This window comes from Corvus cornix, chromosome 7 (assembly GCF_000738735.6).
Source record: "Corvus cornix cornix isolate S_Up_H32 chromosome 7, ASM73873v5, whole genome shotgun sequence".
Taxonomy (NCBI): Eukaryota; Metazoa; Chordata; class Aves; order Passeriformes; family Corvidae; genus Corvus; species Corvus cornix.
Genome location: NC_046337.1, coordinates 20,729,819 through 20,755,814, shown reverse-complemented (window position 1 = coordinate 20,755,814; position 25,996 = coordinate 20,729,819). Strand labels below are relative to the sequence as shown.

At 41.5% G+C, this 25,996-nt stretch overlaps 1 protein-coding gene across 3 annotated transcripts in view; it reads right to left on the bottom strand.

Moving 5' to 3' along the window:
- Nucleotides 1-25,530, bottom strand: part of ITGA6 (integrin subunit alpha 6) — a 43,090-nt gene extending 17,560 nt beyond the window's left edge. For 2 of the 3 annotated variants that reach the window (XM_039555446.1, XM_039555445.1), the window contains exons 1-6: nt 25,292-25,530; nt 7,036-7,163; nt 6,570-6,649; nt 4,598-4,853; nt 3,006-3,137; nt 439-646 (exon numbers count right to left, since the gene is read on the bottom strand). In XM_039555446.1, coding sequence (XP_039411380.1) covers nt 439-646; nt 3,006-3,137; nt 4,598-4,853; nt 6,570-6,649; nt 7,036-7,163; nt 25,292-25,452 — 965 coding nt within the window. In that variant the 5' untranslated portion in view covers nt 25,453-25,530. Of the gene's footprint in view, nt 1-438; nt 647-3,005; nt 3,138-4,597; nt 4,854-6,569; nt 6,650-7,035; nt 7,164-12,354; nt 12,373-25,291 lie in introns of those variants that run through there. The other variant, XM_019290462.1, reaches the window with a different exon arrangement.
- Nucleotides 25,531-25,996: the final 466 nt, after the last annotated feature.

Below are 25,996 nucleotides of genomic sequence, written 5' to 3'. Positions count from 1 at the left end.
ATTGAAAGAAAAAAAAGCAGTGCTTTTGTAGAATAACTGTGAAAAATAGCTGATCAGACTGTGAGTTCAAGATGAGCTGTGCAAACAGCTGCTGAACAAAGACTAAAACGTGCATTAAACTGGTTGGGCAACAACAGCCCCACTGACACTACAAGTTGGTTTATATTCCCTTGGTGGCACACAAGGACCTTCTAGGGCCTTCTCTGAGACCAGTTTCCTCTTTCTCTGTTTACACTAACTGTTTAAATAAAACTCTTTATTAGAAAGGTAGACTCTGTCCTGATTGATTCTCAAGACGCTCACCATTTCCTCCAGGAAAACATGGAAGGTAGAATTTGGCATTCCTTATATTTCTAATGTGAAAAACCAAAGTGAAAATAAACAAGATTTCTATCCTTCAAAATACAGGCAGGCAGCAGGAGTTAACCACAGCCATACCCATCACTGTTGAGGTCCACAACAGCAACATCATAGCCAAAAGAAGAGGCCAGCCCTTCTCCTTCAAACATGTGCTCCAGGGAAAGTGCTCTCTGATTTTTCTTTTTCAGTAAAACAACTGCTCCACTGTGGTTCGCTCTTGGGGCACCAGAAACAAAAGTCATCTCATCTTGGGAGACAATTCCTGTACCAGAGTCCAAAGAGAAACCTATAACAGAGAAAGAAATAAAATATAAATAAACTAAGTAACAGCTTGCGTCTTAATATGAAAAATAAACATTTCTCCTGCTATATTAAAGTGGTATATGGAATACAAGTTTTGTCTAAAACACAGTGTCCTATGGCTGGGAAGTCTCCATTTCTGTTTGCACTGGTGGACGCATATGTACAAGTCGACACTCCTCTGTACATTACATTTAACTATCTCCCCCACAAAACATAGTATTTCATCCCTCACTTGGACCTGCTCTTCATGGACACCAAATACAAGATCATTTTTAAACATACAGCTTAGAAACAACTACAGCTTTACCACTTGAATATAGCTTGAGTACTTCACAACTTGACCTCTAGCAAAATTATCACGAAACCTCCAAAGAAAGTCAGTATCATTCTATTACAGACATGCAAATTGTACCGCACAAGCATTCTCATATGAATGATGTAAGCAGTATTTGAGAATCAGCTTACACAGTAATGGTGAAATGGGCAATTCGAAGTTAATGCAGCCCTAAACATGACATGTTCAAATTAATTTGGTCTTACATATTCTTTATAAGAATTGATACATTTTAAAATATGAAAAAACAATTTAAAAGACTATACTGCATATACCAATATAGCTAATAAAGGCCAAAGTAGAAAACTGCCCACTTTGCAAGGAAAGAAGATAGTAGCCAGCAGATGGGAGTCTTTCCTCTGAAACACTTCACCACTACTATGGAAATTCTCAATTACAGCAATTCACAATGAGACAGTTCCAGAAAAAACTGAGGGAGTCTCAACTGGGGGAGGGACAAGAGGGTTTGGAGAAATGCATGACAAATCAGCATTTCTCTGAAGCCTTATTACTTTGCCATCTCCCCTTTATCTGAATCCCTGTTTTTTTCATGCTTTACTTACAAAGTGTTTGATATGAGAGGGGATAGAGGGGAGAGGATCATGACAAGGTCTGGAGATTATGTCTGACCAGATGCTGCCACCTCAAGTGGTCACAAACCTAAGTAGCTATTCATCATTACATCCACTGACTTGTCCACCTGTATGCTGGGAGGCAATGTTTTGTACACAAACTGATCTGGATGAGTATCAGATACAGCTGTCAAAAATAGAAGACCTATAAACATGAGTGAAAGATTGAAGAGAAAAAAAATAGTAGTTAAGCAAAGCACCTATAACCACATTTGCTTACTGTCTAAACAGACAGAACAGTAATGCCTGGGATGAGCTGGCTTGCCTGGAAGTGGTTCTGACTATTACAAATCAAGACAGCATTTATGTTTAGGAGATAAATGCATTGGTTATGAAACTGCAGAAATTGATATGACTGTTCACAGCAAAAGACACCAGCCTCCATAGCACTCCTCACATTAGCAATCCTTATTCCACCAGAAGATGCTATCAGCTTGTCTAACATAAGCTCTTAGGATGATTTTTTTAGTTACCTTTACACCCAGTAATTACTGCTGATATTTAACAGAAGTTTATGCTCTCTTTCTCCTAACATATAAGTAGCTCTAAGTTTGCTCTCTTCTTGACTTGATTTCTTTCTTTTTACATTAGCAATGCCCTTCCCATCTGTTCAGCTTTCCATCACTCACAAAGAAATTCCAGTCTCAGGTTACCAAAACTGTATTTGTTGCATATGCCAAAAGCAGTGGATCAACACACCACAAAAATCTGCACTGGAACAGAAAGATTCTTTACACTTAATGCCTTTCCAAAAATGCAGCATAGCCTTTTCGGTGTATCTCACTGGTGTACAGAAAGGTCACTGGTCTAAGGACGTATTCCTGCTTGCCTGACTGCACAAGGACCAAGAGATTCACCTCCTGCACCACACACACAAGTAAAATATAAACAGCACTTATATTATGGTGCTTTAAAGGTCTGTTAAAAGCCACCGGAATTTTAAAAACTTGAAGAATAAAGGAGTTGCACGCATCTACCAGGAGAGAAAATCTGCAGTCTTAATAGCTACATCCAGAAACTCAAATTTTGATAAACCTTCTGATACCACATAGCAGAGACTGTGTCACTAAGGACTACAGACCCATACACCGTAATGACCCACCGCTGTGATTATAATCACTCCCTGAGATTCTGTAGGCCCTCGGCACGGCTCTTGAATCTCACATTACAACGACAGCTCTTCTAGGTACCTCAGCAGCATCATACACTTAAAACTGGCCCATAAATGTGGAGGGAGGCTGTGAATTATCCAGAACAGTTAAGATGTTACAGGGTCCACAATGAAACATCTGCTCCCATTTCAGATCATCACACCAGGCTGGGATCACAAATGTTTAAGAGGCCTGAAGAGATTTACCACATGTACTTAATCCTACCTAAGTAACTGTTAGCTGGAACAGGAACTAGATTCTTATCCTGGTGGCTCTCATCACCAACTTCGTAAGGCCCATCATCAAAGATACCCAGATCATAAAATGTCTGATTCTTTTGCTCTGCACGAACCACCCCTGAAAAAATGAAATGATAAAATAAAAGCAAATGAATAGTAAGCGAGAAAAATAACAAATAAATGTTCCCAACTTATATTAATTATGATGAATGAGATAGTGAGTGCTGTTATGGGACAAACACAGAATAGTGCACTGGGTTAGTGTTCTCTCTCTGTTCTGTGTGCCAGAAGCTCATGCTGCTCTACAGGGAAGCCATATAATGATCTGGAAAACATGGCATACTAAGGAAATTATAAATAAAAACATTGAACCAGTTTGGTCAGAAACCACCCTCATCCCCTATTTCTTAGCCTTATAAAGCCTCTCTTAAAATGGAGGTAAGCACACAGGAGTTTAAAAAAAATTTTTTTTAATTACAGTCCATTATGACAAACACCAGTAATATATTTAGAAACGTTATTTAAGAAGAAAAAAGCTATTGTTCAATAAAAGGTGTGCTTCCCTTTTATCAGCTGGGATAATTAAGGTTTTGGCAAGCACAAACATGTTTTTCCATTATACAGAAGAGAACTCTTAGGGCTGTCCTAGCACTTCTCTGCAATTAAAGTAAAATGGTGTCTGCACTCAGTATGCTGTTTCAGGTCAGTCAGATTTTGTTGACAGATACGTGGAAGATTAAGTTTTCACTAAAGTACACCTTGTGCCAGAGCTTAACGCACTGATTTAGCACGGTTCATACACCAGGCACAGGTGTACAAGGTGGAAAAACACAGTGGTTGGAGGATCAGATGTTCTCAAGAGGAAAGTATTTACAGCTGTTGGTCTAATGAAGTGTGATGGGAAAAATCACTTCAAGAGCCTGAGCTGGTCATTTAGATGCTTCTGAATATAAACTAACAAAGAGTATCTAGGGCTTTTTCCCCTTAAGTTTTGGAATATCTCCTACATGACGCAGAGTACTTTGCTCTTAGACAGATTATGCATGAAATTTTACATGGACATGCATGGATTTAGATATGAATGTATGTAGTATTGCTGTTATCTTCCTGCAACCCTTCAGTATTTATTTCATGAAGTACTGCTTTCCACAACTTCACAAAGAATAAAGGGGAGAATACTGCAGAATAAGCATAGAGTTCAGCAGCTATCTAACATTCGCTCAAATGCAGAAAAAAGACTGGTCAAGTAACTTATATAAATTTAGTAGTTTGTTCCTGTATGGAAGTGTCCAAGTAAGCCCTCAATCCCACCATAAGATTAAGACTAATAAGGGGAAAATTTGCTGTACATATGTGCAAAGTTCCATTTCTATTTATAAACACACTCAAAGGACATTTAAAGAAACTTCAGTAAACATTGATACAGAAACACAGCATTTTGTAAAAATAGGGTAAAATCATTACATCCCTATTATCTCCTCTCCCCTTAAAAAAAAATTATTAAACCTTTAGATGCAACCTTTGAGAGCAATCTCAGAGGAAATGGGAAGGGTAGGCAGGAAGGAAGCCAAGTCATACCTTTCCAGTTGTAAGTGCCTGGGGCACCAAACACAATATAATGATAGTCTCTAGTAAAAGTAGCAGCAACACCTTGCTGACAGGAACCAAACTTCTCATGGCCTCTTAAACGACCATCACAAAAGCTCCATACTCCATTATCCATATCATCCTTAATAGTGAGATCCTGGCTCAGCACATAGCACCTTCCAATGATATCCCGGGTTTCCTGCACTGTGTTTACATACTGCCTTTTCTCATAGCGATGTGCACACGTCTGCAAGACAGAAGAAACAATGTGATGTTTCTGCGTGTCATACACAGGTCACCAAAGAAGGCAGGGCTCCTCTAGCTACCAGTGCTGTAAGTCATGCTGTAGACACACCTGCAGTGCAGAGTCCAGTGTTTCCTACAGGCAACCTGTGGGAAAGGTTGGGTATCTACAGACACAAGTCAAAGCACTCCACTTCATGGTCAAAGAAGGCCACAGGGTTAAATCTCTAAAGCCCTTCCTGATACCTAATCCCTCTCTTTCAAGAAGTGAGGAGAAAACCACCCTCTCTCTCAAATAAAGAAGTGGCTGTTTCCCAACAGCTCTCAGAGTTGAAGGACTTTCAGACTTGTGCAGGACACAAGAAGCTGGTTCAACTGCCATCTACCCAAGACTATTCAGAACTTGCCCCTTACAGAAAAGGGCCACTAAGCAAAAGCTGAAAGCTTTTCCAGTGAAGGGGAGGGAAGTTGCTCCTACTTCCTCTGTTGGATGTTCCACTTAAAAGGTAACTGTCATTGGGGCAGAGCTGAAGCACTAAACACATCCTGTTCCTTATCCTTTTAGACTATCCCCTGGGAAAAGAATTCTACTCAAATATTTAACACAAAGGATGAATAGCAACAGGGTTAAGCAGTGTAACCACCAAACCCCTTTGCCAGCAGTGTTTCTCAAAGAATCAGATGTAGCAGGTTGCGTGAAGAGCACAAGTCAGGTTTCTCAGCTGACAAACGTTTTCTATGGTTCCTATCAAGGCCTAAATATTAGGCAAACACCCAGCTGCTCCACACTGAAAGCACTGCAGTACTGTCCTGCTGCAGTGACCTCCAGGGTGCTCACACCTCATCTAATAAGTGCATTTTCCACTTACCACTTACAAAGAAAAGACAAGACAGCATTAGTTGATGACTAATTATTCAGTGAATAGGACTGTTACCATGTGCTCCTCTCCACTTTGGGTTCTGAGACAGACCAAAGCTAGTTATTACAACTTCTATATGCTTAAATAACCAGATTCACATCCTGAAGTCACCTGCCACCAGTTTTGGAAGCACTGACATAGCCCTCCAATTAGATGGGGAAGCTCCACTGCACACCTACTTTATGATGTATCTGGTATCCTGCAGCACCACAAGAGGTTTATTTAACTGAGAATGTTACTTTTTAACCTCTTTCTGTTGTAACTCACGAATACTTTTTCTCTCTGTTTAATATAAAATAAAGAGTATCTACACATTGTATAAAATGAAGACTAGCAAGTAGTCTTACTGCAGTGCAATGACCACATTAACTCACAGGAGCTACTCAGTGGAAGTCCCTGATAAAAGTAAAGTGAGGCTGATCATCTTGGAAAACAGGCTGGTGACAGCCTGCTACTTTTACAGCCTTATCCACTATTCTTCCCTATTTCTGCAGCCACTGGTATTTAAAAGAAACAATGTGCATGTGACAAAAAAAAAGTGTTCCCCTTGAAAATAAACTGTCCATCCTAGATTGTTACAAAGGTTATAAAGAGAGGCTAACTCATAGAAAAATAATGTAAAGCTCTTACGACCTCAAATGCCTTATTTTGCTAAGGAGACATTTAAGTCTTTACCTACAGGAAATCAAAGGAATAAACTTAGGCAAGTTACCTTCAGCAAGCTGCACAGAAACACAGACCATTCAGAACATGTAGTGTAGACCCCAGATGTTTTTGTGAGTTAGTCCTTTAGCACTTACCACCACATTTCCTCCTGGCCCCTGACTTTGGACAGTTACACCCATCCATTGGTCTTCTTTGCTCTCCATCTTCGGGTCAGCTGCAGAGTATCATAAAACAGCTTCAAATATTAACAGTTCACTATATTTTATTTTTTCTGAAGCCCATGTCAGGAGAGACTCTTCATACAGAACACCAGACAGTCTGCAGGTGGCAGTGTCTGTACACTTTTATCACTAAGAGCATCCATTTTATTAAACTTCTGGCCTATTACTTCAAGTTACATTAATTTACAAAAGAGGAGGAATCTACCAAGATTTAAGCGTCTCATACTACCTTAGCAATTAAGCTACAACTTCCTCTGAGGCAAAAAGTAGTTACGTATAAATCCCTAGAAGAAACTGATACACTGCCTCAGGAAAAGACATCAAACAAGAAAAATCAGACAACTGTTTCAATTCAAAACAAAAGCACTGAAGAACTTACTCTCCTCATCAAATTTGACACGCATGCAATTGGTATTTGGAGACGTAATGTCACAGCTGTACAGCCCTCCTGTTCTGTTGGCTTGTTGGGCTGGAAAGGCCTTTTCCCGAGGAGCTCCAACCAGCAATCTGCAGGTAAAGCAAAATAATTCAAAGAAAAATGTAGAAGGAATATTAGAAAAGAGAAAGCCAACAGAATCAGGCAGTGTTTTCACTAGAGGTTTGACATGCCAAATTTGAAGATGGATGAAAAGCTACACCACAGCACTGCTCTTTTAAAAACAGAAAAGAGGAAGCGGCAGGGGAGAAGAGAAGCTGTATAGCAGTAATGCAGATTACAATTATTGGACCTACAAGCCAGTACCTGTATTGTTACTACCGTTTTTATTGTTGCAATATTCACTGAGGGTGGTTGATAAAAAGTAGGTGTCTGGCAGTTTCGGGAAAATCATCTTTCTCTCAGGGCATCAAGTGGGGTATTTTTTGCCTTACTAGAAATTGTTCATAAGGGTGGGAAAAGTCACTAAAATGACCAGAAACCCCCACAACAGTAAATACAATTGTTCCCAGGCTGTCTTCTAGTTTTACACCAGTCCTATGCGACTGTTTGCCTAAATTTAAAGGCACCTTAGTATCTCTGACCAAAGCAAGGTCCCTCCTGGCCCAAGGAAGTGTTCACTGAACTCTTCCAGGGTCTGTGCGAACATGCACTCCCCCTCTCCACTCCTTTGGCAGATACTTCATTTTGAAGCTGAAAATGGTTTTCTCCAACAAATCTCTCATCAAGAACAGGCCATTCCCACAAAGGACTTACTTCTAATAAATGGCTACTCTAACAAGCCCTCCTTTGACACTGTTCTGGTAACCAAATGCAAAGGTTCTTATTTTAAACACTGAGTAAAGCAAATTTCCTTCTGTATCCACTGTACATCATGAGTATTTATCACAAAACCACCAGCAGGCATATTTACTTGCAAAATAAGGTGTGTCCAAAAAAAAAATCTTACATTGTCTGTTTCTTTGCAGTGTCACATACACAGGAAGCACAGCTGCCTCTCAGGCAGCTGACTGAAATTAGTAGCAACCAGTGTGCAGTGGTTTGTGGAAGAAACGTCATGCTCAGCTGAAACACTGAGGAAGAGAGAACAGTGTGTGGGTAAGTGCAACACGGCAGGCAGGCAGGCAGGATGGATGGACAGACAGATGGAGGGAGAACCAGGCTGTGCTTCCTGACCCTTGGACATAAAACACTTGTGAAAAGATATCCCTGACATTACAGTGTCAAGAACAGCAAAGCTGGGGCTACAGTTGGATCCACAAGGCTCAAAGAGGACCTCAGACCCTCTTTAATGTCCAACTCTAGTTTTGCTTTGTTGTGGCAGTGGGACAAAGCATACTGCTGTCCCTCAGAATGCTGTTCTTACTAAAAACAAGACTCACTTTTCTTCATATCTAACAGAGAAGACTGGATCAGTTACAATCAATATGTGCTTTTTCTTATTAAGAAAATGTTTATTCATTCTCTCTAAAGTAACAAGACCCAAAATTGATGCATTATTAGAAAACATGCATTTTTTTAAACATTTTTTTTAATTGTTGTATTGTGCAACAACCAAATTTTCACTATTTCTACAGGACTAAATTCTCCCACAATTCATTCTCCTCCTCATGAAGGAAAGCCCCGTGAATGCTGAAAGTAATTTTACAGGTAAAGTATTTGCCCTTGTGGACCATGCACAGGACATACCATGTGGGTGGGGTTTGGTTTAAAATATTTTCTGCTTTTCCCTCTATGTATATCTGCCATCTTTTTCAAATATTTTTTCAGAAACATAGCAGTCATCACAAGAGTTTGTAAACAACTATGATTTTAGAAAGGCATCAATAACTCAATTTTCTAATTTTGGCAACAGTGCATTTAATTGTAATCTCTTAGAGTAATTCTTCTGCAAAGTGTCTGTTTCTGAGTTATTCCTGAATGGGAGAATAGATACATTCTCTCCTCAGTTCTATTACTGCCCAGAGAAAGACAGATTACTTTTTTTTTTTTAACATTAACAACTGTAACTTTAGGAAAGCAGAGGTACTGATTTATTATCTTACAGGAATTTTTATTACTTCTACTTTTTCATTCAAAGCTTGGGGGATAAAAATGATGTACTGAATTTAACTTAGAGAAATCAAAAACCTTTTGTTTCAACATTGTGAACAAAACTAAATGTTTCTTGAATTTAAATACTTAATTTGGTTTAATTCATCCATCTGCATACTACTGACAGTGGTGGTGCTGGGTCAAGAAAATTAACCCTGTTCTTTTCTACAGGATAGTGAGACTACGTCTCCCTCTAGCTGAATTACCTTTTACAGCATACCAAAGAAAGGATCTACTGAGGCACGAGGGACTAAACAGTGGCTAACAGAACATGGAGTGGAAACATGTGCCACCTGCCATAAAATGCCCCAAACATTCGGTGGCATCTTGGACACCGCTGAGGTCAGCAGATGAAAAATGAAATTGCTCAGCCTTCCTTCAAAAAAAAAAAAAAAAAAAGGCTTCCATCCAACATGATCCCAAATGAAACAGGCAACCTTAGATTCTTGCCCCCCATCCAAATCTTGCCTAAAGTTATTTTCCACTGTAAACAAAGAATTTCAAAGCAGACTAACTCAAAACCTTCCAGCTTTCAAAGAACTGTTATCAGGAATCCTGCCACTAGTCTTCAAGGTTTATCAAATACAAAAATCTTCTCTTAGGTACTTCACTGCAAGTCCTTACAACACAGGCCAACAGAAGCACATACTCAAAAAGGATTAGATCAGTTCAGGTATAATACTATGGTAAATCCTGAAATGTATTTTCAAGTAGCTACCAAAGACCCATTAAAAAGTGGCACAACTCCTTTGTAATTGTTTACTATTTTTCTGCCCTAAAGGCCACAGCAGAGACTAAACCTACGCCCCTGGGTTCTGCAAGACAGCTTACTGAAGGTGATGATTATAAATGTTATGAGGATTATCAACACTGTCAGGAATCTAAGTAAGAAAGTCACAGGCATCTAATCTTTGGCTGAATAAATGAAGCAAAACAAAAAATTCCTTGCAAACACACTGTGACTTCTGATCAACAGAGCTGCTGTTCAGCTTGCCTACCTTTTAAAAGGTACATTTGAAGAATCAAAATTCTATTATAAAAGCCAAATTACTTAATTTAAAAATAAAAAGTGTGCACAGAAGTATGACATGAACCATGCATCAGTGTGAATTTCAGCATGACTGCAGTAGTACAAATGAATCAGCTCATATGCTGAGCTGTGCTACGTGCTCAACAGAGTCCTTCCAGACAGAGGACACATTCCAGTCATTACTCTATGGCTACTTACTCAGCTGTGATTTAATAAAAGAATTTTAATCAAGTTTGAGCTCATTATGCCAAAATCAGGTTAGCTTTTTCTGGAGCTATGCTTTCTCATTGGCAAGCAAAACCTCTTTGTCCAGGACATAGGTACGGGTAGAGTGAAGGGATGATGCTGTCCCAGCTATCACTATGTCCTTATACTGGCAGATGAAACATGGACGCTTAAAACCTAGGAACTTTTCCTCTGCAAATGGAGAATGACAAAAATAAATTCTTAATTTCTCTTCCCCCATGATCACAGTATGATTCATTTTATTCACTGGGACTTCTCCCTGAAGATCTGTGGACATAGTCTACTGTAACTACTTTCAATTATGTCTGAATGCCCAAAATCATGCTCCAGAATCCATATTTAGGTAACAAAATAATGCCCCAATGTCAAGACTGCAGAGTGGGAGATGAAAACCCAAGAGACTCCAGCATGCAGACAATTTTACTGATTTTTCTATCCCATGCCAGGTTTGCCTTGTTACTCTACAGAGAACAGAAGTTCAGCCATACAGTATACTGAACATAAACATCTCTGAGCATCAGTTTCTGTCAGAGACTTAGCTTTTTATTGACTTATGACAACTTAATATCTAATGTTTACCATGAGTCCAACGTCAGACAAAAGTAGTATTGCTATTCCTCCTGTAAATTACAGAAACAGATTCCTCTAACTACTTGAATCCTGATTTTCCCCATACATCTTGCTTCGATATATACTATAACCTAACAGGGTTTTCCCTGGGCCAGTCAGACTGCACAGGTGTTAATCTACAGAAATGTAACATAATGAACTATTAATAGAATTTAATTTAAAAGAAGCATCTATCAAGTGACGGTGTTGGGAAAAAAAAAATCTGAATTCTCTCATACCCTGGCATAAAACTACAATGTTTTTTAGCTCTAGTTATAATTACAATACATGTCTTCCATTTTCAAACTAAAATTCTAATTTTAAACCAAATGAACCCATCCAGTTGCTGTATCAACTAGAATTATTTTATTTACTGATTTCTCTTAATTACTTCTTGAAGATACATAATAATGACTGAAGTCCCACTGCCAGTTACGAGTATCTGCTGGTTTACAGGGACAGATTTACTCCCTTACAGCCCCAGATTCACAGCCAAATTTAAGATACTCCCCTAAAATTAGAGCTCCAGGATTGGCATATAACAACGTTTAAGCTAATTGACCTTACTGAGGTGCAGTTTTGGCTCAGGTGGATGGTTCCTGCCCTGCACAGACACCAGTGACCCCAGCTGTACCTGCATGTGCAAGGCACAGCTGGAACACAACAAGGAGAGCTGTCCCATGCTCTCAAGACAGGGACCAGCACAACACCACATCCCTCCGTGGAACCCTATGGCACAGCTACACCCACCCTACCTTGCTGCGGTGCGACATTGCGAACACAACAGCTGAGGCAAGAAAAACTCCATTTCACTAGTTATGCCAAGCACTACTCAAGTCTCAGAAAAGATATCAGGGCATCTTACTGGCTTTATCTGCATCTGGAGCAGACCTTTGGATAAGTGTGTGTAGAAAACAAGCTTCATAAACTCACATATTTCCAAGAAGCAAAAGGTGAGAACTCACTGCCCACATTCAGGTAGGCACCAGGCCTCAGTTTGTCAACTGCTGTGGACCAGTGTTGCAAAAACATAACTATAGGTCCAATTCCAGATACACAAACAGTCTATAAACTGTAGGTCTGGTTGCATTTAGAAGAGCCAGTCTGTGCCGGTTTGGACAAACCTGGAGGAAAATATCCTCTGGCAGAAGGCAGGTTACAACCAGCCCTACCCCACCAGGTTCGGGAAAAAAACAAATTTTCCTCAGAGGAAAGTGAAAGAGATAAAAACTATTTATTTAACAAACACACAGGAAAAGGGTAATAATGCTAAACAATAAAACCTCTCGCTGTGGAGAGAAACCTGGGAAGATTCCAGAGTCCTTCTGTAGGTGTGGTCTCTCTCCTCCTCCTCGGAGCTGGGTCGTGGGCCCACCTCCAGGGCCTCCACCTCAGTAGAAAATTCTCCCAGTGTGTTCTGATGTTGAAACGGTCCAGAAGAGAAGAAGGGAAAAAAAAAACGAAGTCCCAGGAAAACAAAGTTCAACCCTCCATCTCTCTCCGGAGAAAAAGAGCCAAAAGCTGGCTGGAAAGCAAGCAGGGTGCTTCCTCTGCTCTTGCTGCTGTTAGAAGCAGGGGAGTCTGTGTATATCGGTGTCCTTGAACAAGCTGCTTTGAAAGTTTGCTCGTTTTTTTTTCCCTCTCCCCCCTCTCAGGCTCAGTTTAAAGGCACAGAAAGGCACAAAGTTAATTTCTGGGCATAGAGCAGCGACAGGGGATACACATCATGAAGTCACCCCAAGACACAGTCGTATTCACAAACAGCACGAATTATTGAATGCAACATACAGCGTTCCTCTGGACTGAGGGTGAGAATGCATTAACTGCAGAGCAGTTACATACAGCACTAACAGTGCCATTGCAATCACAAGCTTAACGTCCCAGGTCAACACACAGCATAGCTGAGGACACAAGGCTTACCAAACAGTGCCCCTTCTGGGGAGGGCAAGGAGGATGAACCTGTCTGTCTGTTCCTGCAAGTTCGCTCAAATTCTCATCCCCCGGTTGGATGCAGAAGTGGGGTACTTTTATGCCGTATTCACTATCATTGTGCAAAGCACTGTGGGTAGGACTGCAGTCAAATCTTCTGTTCTTTGTGGGCAGGTTTGCAGAATACATCTTGGCAGGAAGTGTTCTTGGTTTGTACAAAACATTTCTGGGTATCAGGTAGAAGAACGAGACCACGTGGCCTATGCCTCACTTGACATTGCCACCTCCAATGCCACGGCAACAGAAACCACAAGACCTCCATCTGATTTCCACACTTGCACCTAGAGGAACCATGGCCTATTGAGCTTCGCATTTTTTTCACCATTTTATGCTTCCAACAACCAGTATTCAGCAAGAACAGTTACATGAACATCAAGAAGAAAGGGTGTAACTTCATTTAATCAGATGTGGCCCAAAAGAGTTGTTAAAATCCAAAGTAAAATACACAAGCTTTCCATTTCAACATATATTACAGAATATTAAGCAGTAGGGTTCAGATTTAAAACCCTCCCTGCTTCAATTGGCAATTTTTGAAATGTTTAGTAGGTGGCTGTGGCTCCTTCTCAGCTAATGAAAACAACAGTGAGAACTAGGAGTGGTGTCTGCTCACAGCTATGTGAACTCCCTCCAATACTGCTCATGAAACAATCTTGCTCACTTCCAAAAGGAAAGTCAAAGTTAAGATGAGAAAACCGTATCAAAAGAAATCCAGAAAACCTCCAAGCTCCTGGAAGTATTCCCTCACTCCACAGTGAAATTCTTTTCTTCACTTACAGCCTGGAACTGTCCAAGGGTAACATACGATTTTTGCAACATACTCCAGAGAAGAAAAATTATCAGTAATTCATTACAGTTCTGTTTTGGAATAAACACTTAATCAAAAGAAATCAAGTAAAAGTAGGGAGAAGATCATCTATGTTTTTTAGAGTAAATCCAGTTCATCAAAGTAAGAGGCTTCCATGGAGTAAATTACATTTTGATTTAAGCAAATACAAAAAAATACCATAGTCTGCACCAAACTCAGATACTCTTCTATCTCCCAAAGTTTTCTTCATTCCTTAAATTCTTTCCTTTTCCATGGCATCTCCTACCCAAACAAGGTACAACATCTTTGCCAGCCTCTCTTTAGAAGTAAAAGCAACACATCAGTAGTGCCTGCTCTGAGCCTTAATAGACTGGAGAAGAAATCATGGTAGTGTTTCCTGGGTCAGAAACCATTAAACATTTCCGCATACAGGCGAAATAAAGTAATCACTGGTGTAAGTAATTTCCAATTTTGCAGGCTTCATTGAGCACAAGTGTCCAATTTAATGTTGCTGTTCTCAGGTAACAATGCTGCCGCTGCAGACTTTGCACTTCATTATGTTTTCAGAAAGTCTCCACAAGGGGGGCAAATTTGGAAACTGACAAAGCTAAAAGCCATGAAACGTCTCACCCCTGAATGGACAGTTAAGAGTCCGGCATCCTTTCATTCTCCCAGTTCCAGTGCCTTCTTGGGAAATGAAGAAAACAGAGTAACTAGCTCTAACTCAGATTAAATTCTACTACAAAATCACCAGTCACAAGTCATCTATCAAATGTTTAAAACCTCCTGGCAGAGACCCCTGATCACAATGTGGGCATCTACAGCCCTCCACCTGAGCTATATTTTCAGTCCTCTGCACTAATATGGTCTCAACTGTTTTTAAAATTAACAAACACAGAAGACAGATGCATTTAACCACCACAATATTTCAACATAACTGAAGCTGGTCAGTGGGACAGACTGTGTGTGAATATTGGTGGCACCACCCCTGCTTTGTGCTTGGATTTGGCATTCCACAACAAAAACAAGTCACAGGACAAGAGCACCACAGACTAATTAGCACAGAGGGGTTGTCTCTTCACACACTCAGGCTGCTAATAGGAAGTGGAGCTGAACTATGGGACTGGGCTCCTCAAAAAAAAAAACCCTCCCCAGCAAAATACAACCAGTAACTGTGTCAGCAGGGAACTTGTTTGTGATGCTTTTTACAGAGACACCCATCATGGTCAGTATGTTCTTAACAGCTGTTTTAAGTGACTGAATATTCTCCTGATCTGCTACTCCATAGCTACGTTTTTGAACTAACAGTGCAAAGCCGTGGCCAAGTACATCATTAATCTCTGTTGCCTGGAGGCTTGGCACTTGAAGGATTGCAATTTTCATTTTATTTCTTCAGCCTTTTTTAGGAAACAGATTATGATAGAGGCTGGAAAAAGACGCCAAAAGCAGCACAAGGACTGGGGCAAGCTACTACAAAGCAAAACTGGAACTACAAAGATACCTGTTGTTCTGGAAAGGCCACTTTTTATTGACTTTCTCAAAGTCACGTGGAAAAACAAACACTTTCCCATCACAGTCCAGAGCCCAGCCTGTCTAGATTTGAAACAGGTTTTGCAGATCTCATTTCCATTGGTACAAAGCATTTTTCTTAGAAGAAATGGTACAGTCTGCTCCAAATTTGTATTTCAAAATCCAGTTTTCCATTTCAGACACCACTCTCTGGCTTTAATCAGAAGATACCTCATAGTTTTCATACTGTCAAATAGCAAGTGCAACATGTACACTGCTTACAGGTTTAATTTCTCCCTTACAATCTCTGCATTTTTCAGATTCAAAGGGAAGAACACCTGTGCCAGGAACAGACCTGATTACGAACTGGTGCTGTAAAATATGTATTAGACAGTTTTATAATTAATTTATGATAAAATTATGGAAGAAATCATGTTAAAAGGATTTTCACTCAGGTTTTCTAACATGGCAGTACCTGGTACTACATAAAATCCTCTTACAATAACATGCAGTTTAACTCAAGAAGTGAGAAGTGCACCATTTCAAGAAACTAACTTGGGAGCCAAAGTCCTGGCACTTCTAGCTCAGCCCCATAGTCACCTTGTCTGCACTGGAAGGACTGAACTATGGGAGTCCCACCACGGCCAGCTGGGCACAACCCAGCTACTCTGCACTTCAGATGCACTAAGCTACAGGTCCTGACAGCAGCAGGAGAAGCAAGCAAGGACAAGTGCAGCAAAGAAGCAGGGGTGACCCTGCAGTCCCCAGCTACCTACAAGCACAGAGAGAGTGAACCGTCCGCCCCCACTGCCCCACCACTGCAATCTTGCTCTGCTGCCAACAGCGCCCACACAGCAGGGCCCTTCCTGGCCATTGCCTCATCCAGTGCAGCCCCTGCTCTGCACCAGAACAGGCCCTGCAGAAGAAGCTGCTATATAACGTGGCCAGTCTGTGCTGTGATCAGTGTCTTGTGGACATGGCTCACTCCACAGGCACAGTAAACAAGTGTGTAACAGAAATTAGGAATTACTGTCTCCTGCACCTGGGCTGCGGGTCATTCATGCCATAGAAAACCCCAGAATTCATTTAAACTTCTTCACATTTGCAGGACTCATCTTTGCATCCCCACTGCACATGGCATCTCCATATAAAGTTCATTAAAAATTAAAGCAGCACCACATCATATATTAAGCACATGTTTCAGAAAACAAACATGAAAGCAATGAAAATATGGAAACAGTTGCTCAGACTTTCTTTTTTTGGGGGGGGGAAAAAGTCTGAAAGCAGTGTGCCCAGTCAGTATTTGAAGGCACTGCTTGTTTGAGAAGTAACAACCTTAACAGGCTTATACTGTTCTATGTTTTGAAAGCCATTTAAAAAAAAATTATAGTAGTTCTAATTCAGCACAGAACAAATATTTGGGTTGAAATGTCATTCCTCTATTTCCTTCACAGAATGAAATACATCAGTTTCATTTATCACCATAATTAAACTATTAAAAGGCATGAAAGAAGTACAGCAAGAGGGATGGACATTTTACTGTAGAATCAATGGGCAATATAACACACTACAGCAACTAATACAGCCCTGCAGAAGTTGAAGAGCAACTGCTCCCCATGCTGACAGAAGCCATAGTTCCTTCACTCATACATCCATCTATGAGATCACCCCTGCTCCTCCTTTTCCAGACTTACCACCATCTCCTCTGAATTGTAGGGGGAATACCAAGACAGGTAGAAACTTCCTGCACTAGATCTACAACCACATAAATTCTGGCTGATTCATGGTCTCAACAGAAGTTCATCACATTTAGTTAAAACATACCAAGCAGCACCCCAGGGGGAAGCTCACCCACACCAGACCAACACTGGCACCCTTGAGCTAAGCTGTGCCCTGCCCAGCTGCCAACCTAAGCCCATGGACTACAGAAAAGTACCCTGTGGGAGCGGGCTGAAGAACTCTGCACGTGTAGAAAAAGCGTGGACCTTCCTGATATATAATCCCTAATAAGAGCTATAGAGAACAAGTACAAGAACAGCCATCAAACACACACTTCAACAGCCTGAAGGTACTTGCATGCTAGAGCACAGTTCAAATTATTCCTTCAGTCTTAAAGCCATCATAGCCCTGGGATAAATGCCTATAATAGGATCCACAGTTCGAGTAAGACTTTTCTTCAAGCCATGAACTTAATGACAAAAGCACATGTGTCACCGGGTACATGACGCATTATGCCCTCATGCCTTCAAATTAACTGAAAACACAGGCACTCATCACTTGGAAGAACATCACTACAATAAGGTACTTTCCTAGGAGAAACAGGTCATACAAATGCCTGTGCATCTGGGATGCTTAAAGAGCCCTTCTTTTATGTTCCATGCAGATACTCAAACACTAATCAAACAGATCAACAGAATTAAATCATACATTCACAAGAAACTGCTCTATATACACATCTGTGGAAGAAGAAATCATTATTTTTTATTATGAATAGGAATGTACAAACTGGGAATTTCAACCAGCTTTAAAAACAAGATTTTTTGCAAAATAACTTATGTTTGAGACTATGCCAAGAAATCCACTGCATTCTCTTACTCTGTATACTGCTACTCCTCCACATGCACACATACTTAGTTTTTACATGCATCCCCTCATACATACATTTTTTTCTTTTGCCACTCCCCACATTCTCACTTGAGCAGAATCTAGAATTAATTAGTTGTTTTCAGGCATTTTTAACACCCTATGTTCCTGTAATCTGCAAGTTGTGGAAACGGTATTGCAGCTATTTCTAGGACTGGATCTGATCTGACAACAAAAGTATTCTTCCACTATATGCAGGAGCACAGCTTGGCTGGAAAGAGAAGAAACTTACATCTTCAGCAATATTCTGGGACCACACTACATAATTATCAAATATTTCTCCAGCAGAAAAATTGAGTGGATAAAAAGATTACAGAGACTTGCAAAATTACACCATATAGTATGGCATAGTAGCAGCTACAGGAGTTTGCTGTATAAGAAAAAAAAATATCAAATTTATTTCAGCATCTTTGGCCAAGAAAATGTAATTTACACTTGAGGGTTTTTTAACACTACACAAAGATGGACAATTAAAATGTCTTTTCACACACTCTGCTAGAGATCATTAATGTCTAAGAGCCAGCAGATTGAACCACTATGCAGCTTCAGCTGCACTGATGACAAAGTGCAAGGCCAACCAATCTTCATAGTTCCCTAAGCAAAGTATTGTGAAAAGAGCAATAAGAAAAGGACACAAAAAATTCAGCCTCACATGGGGATGGTGTCCTTGCTATCTGCAACAGCTGGTTGCCACTTTTGACCACTTCCAGGATAAACATGCATTTCCCTCAGATCTTTGACCCATGCATGTGCTGCTGAGCAAACAACTCTGGGCAATACAGGAGTGAGTTGTTCCCAGCATATTTACAATTCTCTGTTTTTTAAAGATGTATTTTATAGACCTATTTTTGAGAAAGGTAACAATGATAGATGAAACAGGCACAGAGTAAGCACATATAGCTCCGTTGCAAAAAAATGTCATCTTCACTAAAAAGGAAGTAACATTCAGTCTACCAAAATTCTGCCATTCCTGTGGACACTAGCTATCAGCAAACTCAACAATGCTGATCATTCCTATCTGCTGTTCCCTATTTCTCAGACGATCTCCAAAGTCCTTGAAAGTAGAAAATAAATGCAAGGAATACAGCTAAGAACTACCCTAGAAGCTCGCTAGCTGGCAGTGAAATCCAGTGCAAGATCTGTCCATGTTACCTTGAGGGACTAGAGTACATTTTTATGCTGTAAATGGAATCTTGCCAGGGCCCATCCCATACACCCCTCCTCTTCTTTTTTCCTTGATTCAGTGGACCTTCTCCCTCCCAAACACAGTCTGAACATCCTCACACACATTAGAGCTCAACACCTTAAAGGAAATCAACATTAGGAAATTACCTATTTTTAGATGCAGTTCAAAAGGAACTAAAGGAAACAAGAAAAATAGCCACTGCTCCAACAGATCCAAAAATGATCAATGCATACTAGTAAATGCTTCAAAAATCACAATGCAAGAAGCTGCACCTTTTGCCTTTCACTGTTATTTTGATACAAAAATCTCTCTCAGGTACCTCACAGCAGAATACACACAGCCTGTCCTTTAAGCTAAACCAACATAATTGCAATTCTCTTTTCCAAAGTAACTGCTATGGAATTCTCAAAATCATCTTAGAAAACGTGATAGTCACAATACGTTAAACCAAGGGAAGTACATTTTAACAGGAATATGATATGTTTTATGCTAGAGCTGCAAAAGGAGATTTATTAACCTATGGTATAGTTCTTTTTTTTTTAACATGTAGAATGATTCCCTTAAAAATGGAAGTAAAACCTTTTTTCCACATTCATGTTTGTTTTTCTAACCTATATTCTTCTCCCATTACTTTTAAAGCAGCAACTTGCTTATGTATATTGCAATCAAAAATATTCAGTGCTAATAAACAAATTACTCCATGTTTTCCAGACTACTCTGTATCGTTCTTTCATCAAATATTCCCGTGCTGTTACCTACCCTTGCTAAATACCACTATAAGGTGTTAATCTTCCAGCTAATGTTTCACAGTACAGACAACCATCTGCTCATTCACTAATACAGATTTTTACTTACTTGCTCTTAAACTGACATTTGCCCAATAGCCTAGTCTCAGTCTTGTCCTTTCCACAGAATATGTCCTCAAAATGTGGCATTTTTGCAGTTATGGATAGACTGATTAATCTAGACCCAGGCTGGTTCTGAAACATTTAAGCAACAGCTGATTTTAAACAGCAGTTCTTTCAAAATAAATAAGGTATCTCCAATGAGAATTTACCAGAATGCATTCCTTACAAAACTTACAGTTGCTCTGGTACATGTGGGTGGACTTTAACAGAGGAAAAAAGAATGGCCCATGCTGACTGGTGAACAATTTACTGCTGTAATATGCCAGGCAATCCAACATGCTGATTTCATTTATTTGGTGGATTAATCAGACAGAAAAAAATTAATCAGTAATCACTCTTCTCTGCTTGTTAGGCCTTATGAAAAAACCATTTATGCAAAGCCAACCTACCTGTCCGGCTTCTGCCACCGATAACCAAGAACACAACTCAAAATCAGTCCTGGGAAAAAGCCAGCCTTCTGTAGTTTGCTCCTCCTGTAACAACTACACAACCCTTATGCAACATAAATTCATCATCTCACTTCTTTCACCCATGATATTACCATGATGGATCTTCCTTAAAAATCTGTCCCTTAACACTACAAGAAAACTCTTCACCTACTCCTCCCTCCTCCTTCCCAACTTCATTTGATCCTGACCTTCGCCACAGGACATCTCTCTTGACCACAGACAAACTCCTCTACTATCACAAACTAAGAAAGCAAATAAGTATACTAAGCAGGTTATCCAAGAATAGTTTGCATAGACAAAAACAGAGAGACGCTCAAGAAAAGAAAATACTAGGTGCAGTGACACAGTAAAATCATAGCCTAAAAAAAAAAGGAAATTGATTATAAATCCTTTCTTTTTTAATTGACAGAAGCACTAACTAAAGACCATCACTATTATAGCTTTTAAACCTGAAGGTGTAAACATGCATTGTTATTAATTCAGTTCACTCGAAGTCTGAATTACACTACACCACCTCTGGAAGCAGAAATTGTCATCTTCTACTGCAGACCAGCATAATCCAGCTCTTTGCTGCCAGAGCGAAGTGTCTCTGAGCCCAAGCCCTCATAGAACACAAAAGTATTGGCTAAACACCACTGAGGATGCACTGCAGCAGTACAGCAATGTCAGCAGTCCTGCTGACCTAAGGCAACTGTTATGTATTGATATAACAGCTCACAGTAGAGACATGCAGTATCAGCAAAACCTGTGACAAGTGAAAATTTCAATAAGACACTGCTATTTCTAGGCTGGTGATGATCAGTGCAGTCTTGACATAAAGTGCCTATCCACAGATTTTCAGCTGGGGGGAAAATCCTGCATGTTGGTAACTACAGTGTCTTCCCTTTTTTGCCTTACACAATAACAAGAAGTCTACCTGAATTCAGCTCCATACTTCTACTGAAAATAATATCAGAAATACTTGCAAGTAAATCCTTGTGGGTCCCTTGCAACTCAGGATATTTTGTGATTCTATCATTCTAAACTACAAATAAAAACTGGCTAATGGGTGTTAGGTTTACAGCTGAACTGATCTTAAGGGTCTTTCCCAACCCAAGTGATTCTAGGATTCCGTGATTCTATGAAAGGAATATACAAATTTAGATATTCTTGATGCTTGTGTTTTAACTCAAGATGCTTAAATCATTGTGAATTACAACCAAACTGGAATGGACTTGCTGGACATCTTACATGGAGTATGCATACATACAGACTGTATCTCTACATATTCTATAAAATTACATATATATGACTACACGCACTACATATATAGTGAGTAGCTAGTAATTATATTTTTATTATAATAGTAACACATTTATAACATATAGTAGCTAATACATATATAATCAGAGCAGTCTCCATCTAGAGATGCTGGATACACTCACATTTTCATTACAGGACTACTTACCTTTTAACCATGTTACTCCCATAGCTATGCTGTCCCCGAGTCTCAGAGCCCTCTAAGTTACAAACCTTCTTCCAGTCTGCAGATGAAATGCACTGCTGTTGTGCCACTACCCCCTTCCAGAACCAGAACTCCCTTTCATCGTACTAACAGATTACAAACAGAACAAGCTTACACAGGGCAATAACTCCTTTAGAGCTCCATCATCCTTTTCTGCTGCCTGACTCACTGTGCTTGACAATGAACCAGCACCATACACGCAAATTCGGGGAGGCTGCCTTGGTACCTCCAACATTAATGTTCCTCAGTGCACATAAAGTTTACGTTCAGCTGTCTTTCACACCCACGTACCATTAGCAGTCCACTTTCAGTCACCACAAACTAAAGTTTTTCTCCTCTCCATCTGACAAACCTTCCAAGTCTTCTAACCTGAAGATACTCAAAACCAAAATCTTGTTACTAGTCCATTGCTTTATACTCAGTACCATTTACAACTAATGTCAAAGCAATTGAACAGTCATCTGTTCACAATGTTGAGAGTTAAGTAACTCCTCATTAGCAAACATGGCATTTGTAGCTAACAATAATAAATTACGATTGCCATTCAAAGCTAATATGCAATCCTCAGTATCCTGTGACTAAGAAAAAAAGATGATCAAAAGCAAATACCATGTTTAATCAAAGGCTATTTCAGCTGTACCTCTATTTGTCACACTTCCTAGATATTCTCCACCCTCATCTTTACAGAGGATTGTTGTAATGATTAACACTGAATTATACGGTGTGAGGAAGAGGGAACCATTTCACTTAACAAATGCTTAAGTGAGGTAAGAGAAGAATTACACATCATTTCGTTTGTTTTACCAAGCCTTGCTCCAAGCCACTAGCCCTTGAATAGAACCAATGTATTTCAACTTCTCTCATTTTCTTGTTTTCCCAAAGATGGACTGATCTTGCACATGTCTACAGAAACAACGTTTCTAATTTTGTAAAACCAGAGGGGTAGAAGGGTGCTCAAGCCAGCAGGTTTCTTTGAAATGAGGGTCCCTGCCAGATGAGAAACCAAGCATCACTTTTAATTACGTTTCAGTGTCAAATTGGAGTTCATGTACTTTTGGAAACTACTTAACGTTCACACTCTAAATACAACTGAGTTTTGAAACTAGCATCCATTCAAGAAGAAGGGGTAAAATAAATACTTCTATCTGACTAGGAGATAGCTGTACATAAATCCACTTTTGCAGCACAGGAAAGACACAGACCAAAATGCAACTGGGAATGCAGAGGTAATGCACCCCTGATTCCTGCTGTTACAGGTAACAGGCAGCATGCAGGCATTAGACATACTTGTTTCTCAGCAGTAGACTTCAGTATGACCTGAACATACTCTGCTCCCATAACTTTCTACCTTCCCCAAGTATCTGGACAGCAGATACCATTTGTTCCATCAATGAAGAGTCAATCAATCTAGAAATTGCATGCAGTTTCCATGGAAAAGACCACACAAATCCATAGGTTCAACCTAGCTCATTTTTATCTGATATAAAAATGCAGACTAATATGGAAGGCTTCTCTTCAAGACAGCCCACCAAAACTCCTGTTTCATAAGACAGAACTCACACAAAGTGAGTTAAACACAGCTCAGTCCCCAAGAAAGATAGTTACAGCTCAGCATATTTAATGTCTTATTCTCTTAAAGCCACACACTATTACTCTTACAGGCAGACAAATTGTATTCAAAGTGACTACCACATGCCTGTCTGACATAAAAGGTTTCATTCCAAGCATGCTACCCAGCAGCTACCCAGGGTAGTACTCCAATGCTTTATGCTAAAACTCATGGATTTGAAAAACGGCCAAAACACCTCATACTCAGAAGTGCATGTCACCGTAAAACACAGTTTGTCTAGTCTGGTTTTGTCTCTAATGGAGACCCTTGGTTCTCATGAAAGCCTGGATTCAAAAAGTCATGTCAAGGCAGATAGCATCTGGCTTTGCTCTTTTGCCACATTGGATTGCCTGAGGAAGCACTTACTAGACATACAATACAGAACTTTCATACCAATAATCTCTGAGGCATTTCAGCCAAATAGTACATACTAGCTTGAATACTGTGACTGTCCTTGTGTTTCTGCTGTTTCTTTCTTCCCAGTAATTGGCTGTCTCTGCATATTCCTACACACTCATTCTGCCAGTACTGACAATACAACAGGAGACTAAGAAACTTCAGGCACTGCTTTCTTAGTAGTACTAAAATGAGACCAATGCAAGAGTAATCCTGTCAAGAATTAAGATAAAGGCTTCTGGAAAGGAGCTCACAGATTTGCATTTCATTCCTCAGGATGCTACGGGTCATTTTATCTGCTAGATGGAAGATGAAATGTGGGTGTATGTGATTTATACTCCTCCACACACTGTAATTTTTATGAAATCCCACAAGAATGGAAGTGTGAGCAAAATGAGCCCACAGGATTTTTCAATTTACCACCTAACTTTATGAAGAATATTATCTCTCTCCAGCTTCCTTCTCCCATTAACTCTATATGGATAATGGGCGTATCCTGCCTTGAAGTAAAACTAAGTATTTGGGGAAGGGGCATTTATTTAACAATACTTTACACTCACACTCCATCCAGCACTACTGGATAGGGTGGGGTCCAGCACTGCTCTGCTATGGACACAAAGCAGCAAAGATGCTGAAGATGTACACAGGAGCCTTATTCTGCCTTTGTAATTTCCCAAAAGAAGTTTCACGCATATGCCGCTAGCACCGACTCAGTTTCCCTGACTTCTTTGTATCACCTCTCATCCGCACTCCCGGGCAGGGAGTTACCCGAGGTTACCCGAGGCCGGGTACGCACAGGGAGAACAAACCCAAGAGGCTGGGCAGGCTCTGGCGGAGCAGATCACGGCTGCCCCGGGCTGCAGCCTCCCGGCGCGGCCCGCGCAGGAGAGCGCTGCGGCGGGAAGGGCTCCCAGCGGCGGCTGTCCCTCGCTTCCCCTTTCTAGCCCCAGCTCCCCACAGGCCATCGGGGCGCGGGGGCGGCCCCTCGCTCCGCCGCACGCCCCCGCCGCTCCGCGCTGCCCCGGCTCCGCAGCGCCCCGCGGCAGGTGCTGCCCCATCCCTCCGAGGGCCCCCGCCGCCCGGCCCCGCTCCCGCCGCAGGCCGACACCCCGAGGGGGCTGGCGACCCCGGCCCGCCGCCGCGGGAAGTTTCCCGGCGGTGCAAGGTAGGAGGGTCCCGCAGGCGGCCCGGGACGGGGCCGGGCGGGGCGCGGTGCACTTACAGCCGTTTCTCCTGCGGCTGCAGCTGCCGGTGCATGGCCAGGGAGAAGCCGAAGAGGCTGCCCGTCTCCCCGCTCCAGCTGATCACGTTGTCCGTGTCCAGGTTGAAGGCGCCGGCCAGCCCCGGCAGCAGGGGCAGGTAGAGGACGAACAGGGCCGCCATCTGCTCTTGCCCGGCACGGGAACCTGCTGCCAGCGCCGTCGCCGCTCCCCCAAGCTGAGCACACCCGCCGTGCCCCGCCGGCTCCGCGCCGGGCCCGCCCCGCCCCGCCCCGCCCTCCGCGGGTGCCCGGCCCCCGGCGGGTACGGCACGCCACAAAATGTCCCCGGGGCCCGGCCTCCTTCCCCTGGGAGGGGCAGCCGAGGGCGTGGCCCCGCCCGTGAGTCGCCCGCCGCCTCCGGGGGGCTCACCGTCTGCCGTGCCCCCGGTGTGTCTTTGGGTGTCTTTGCCCTTCGCGACACAAAATAAAGCCGTGCCGGGGGCGGGTCACGGCCGCAGGTGAGGGCCGGGCCGTAGCCCGCGCGCACCGTTGGGGAAAAGGGCAGAGAGCCCCCAACGGCGGCGGGCGGGATGTGTTTGAGCCATCCAACCGTGTCCCCCTGGGGGCTGATAACGCTCTGGCTGCTGCTCAGCGGTATCAGCGTACCAGTCGGTCCGAGTACCGACCACAGGCGTAAGACATTGCTGAAGTGTGCTAAGGTTGATA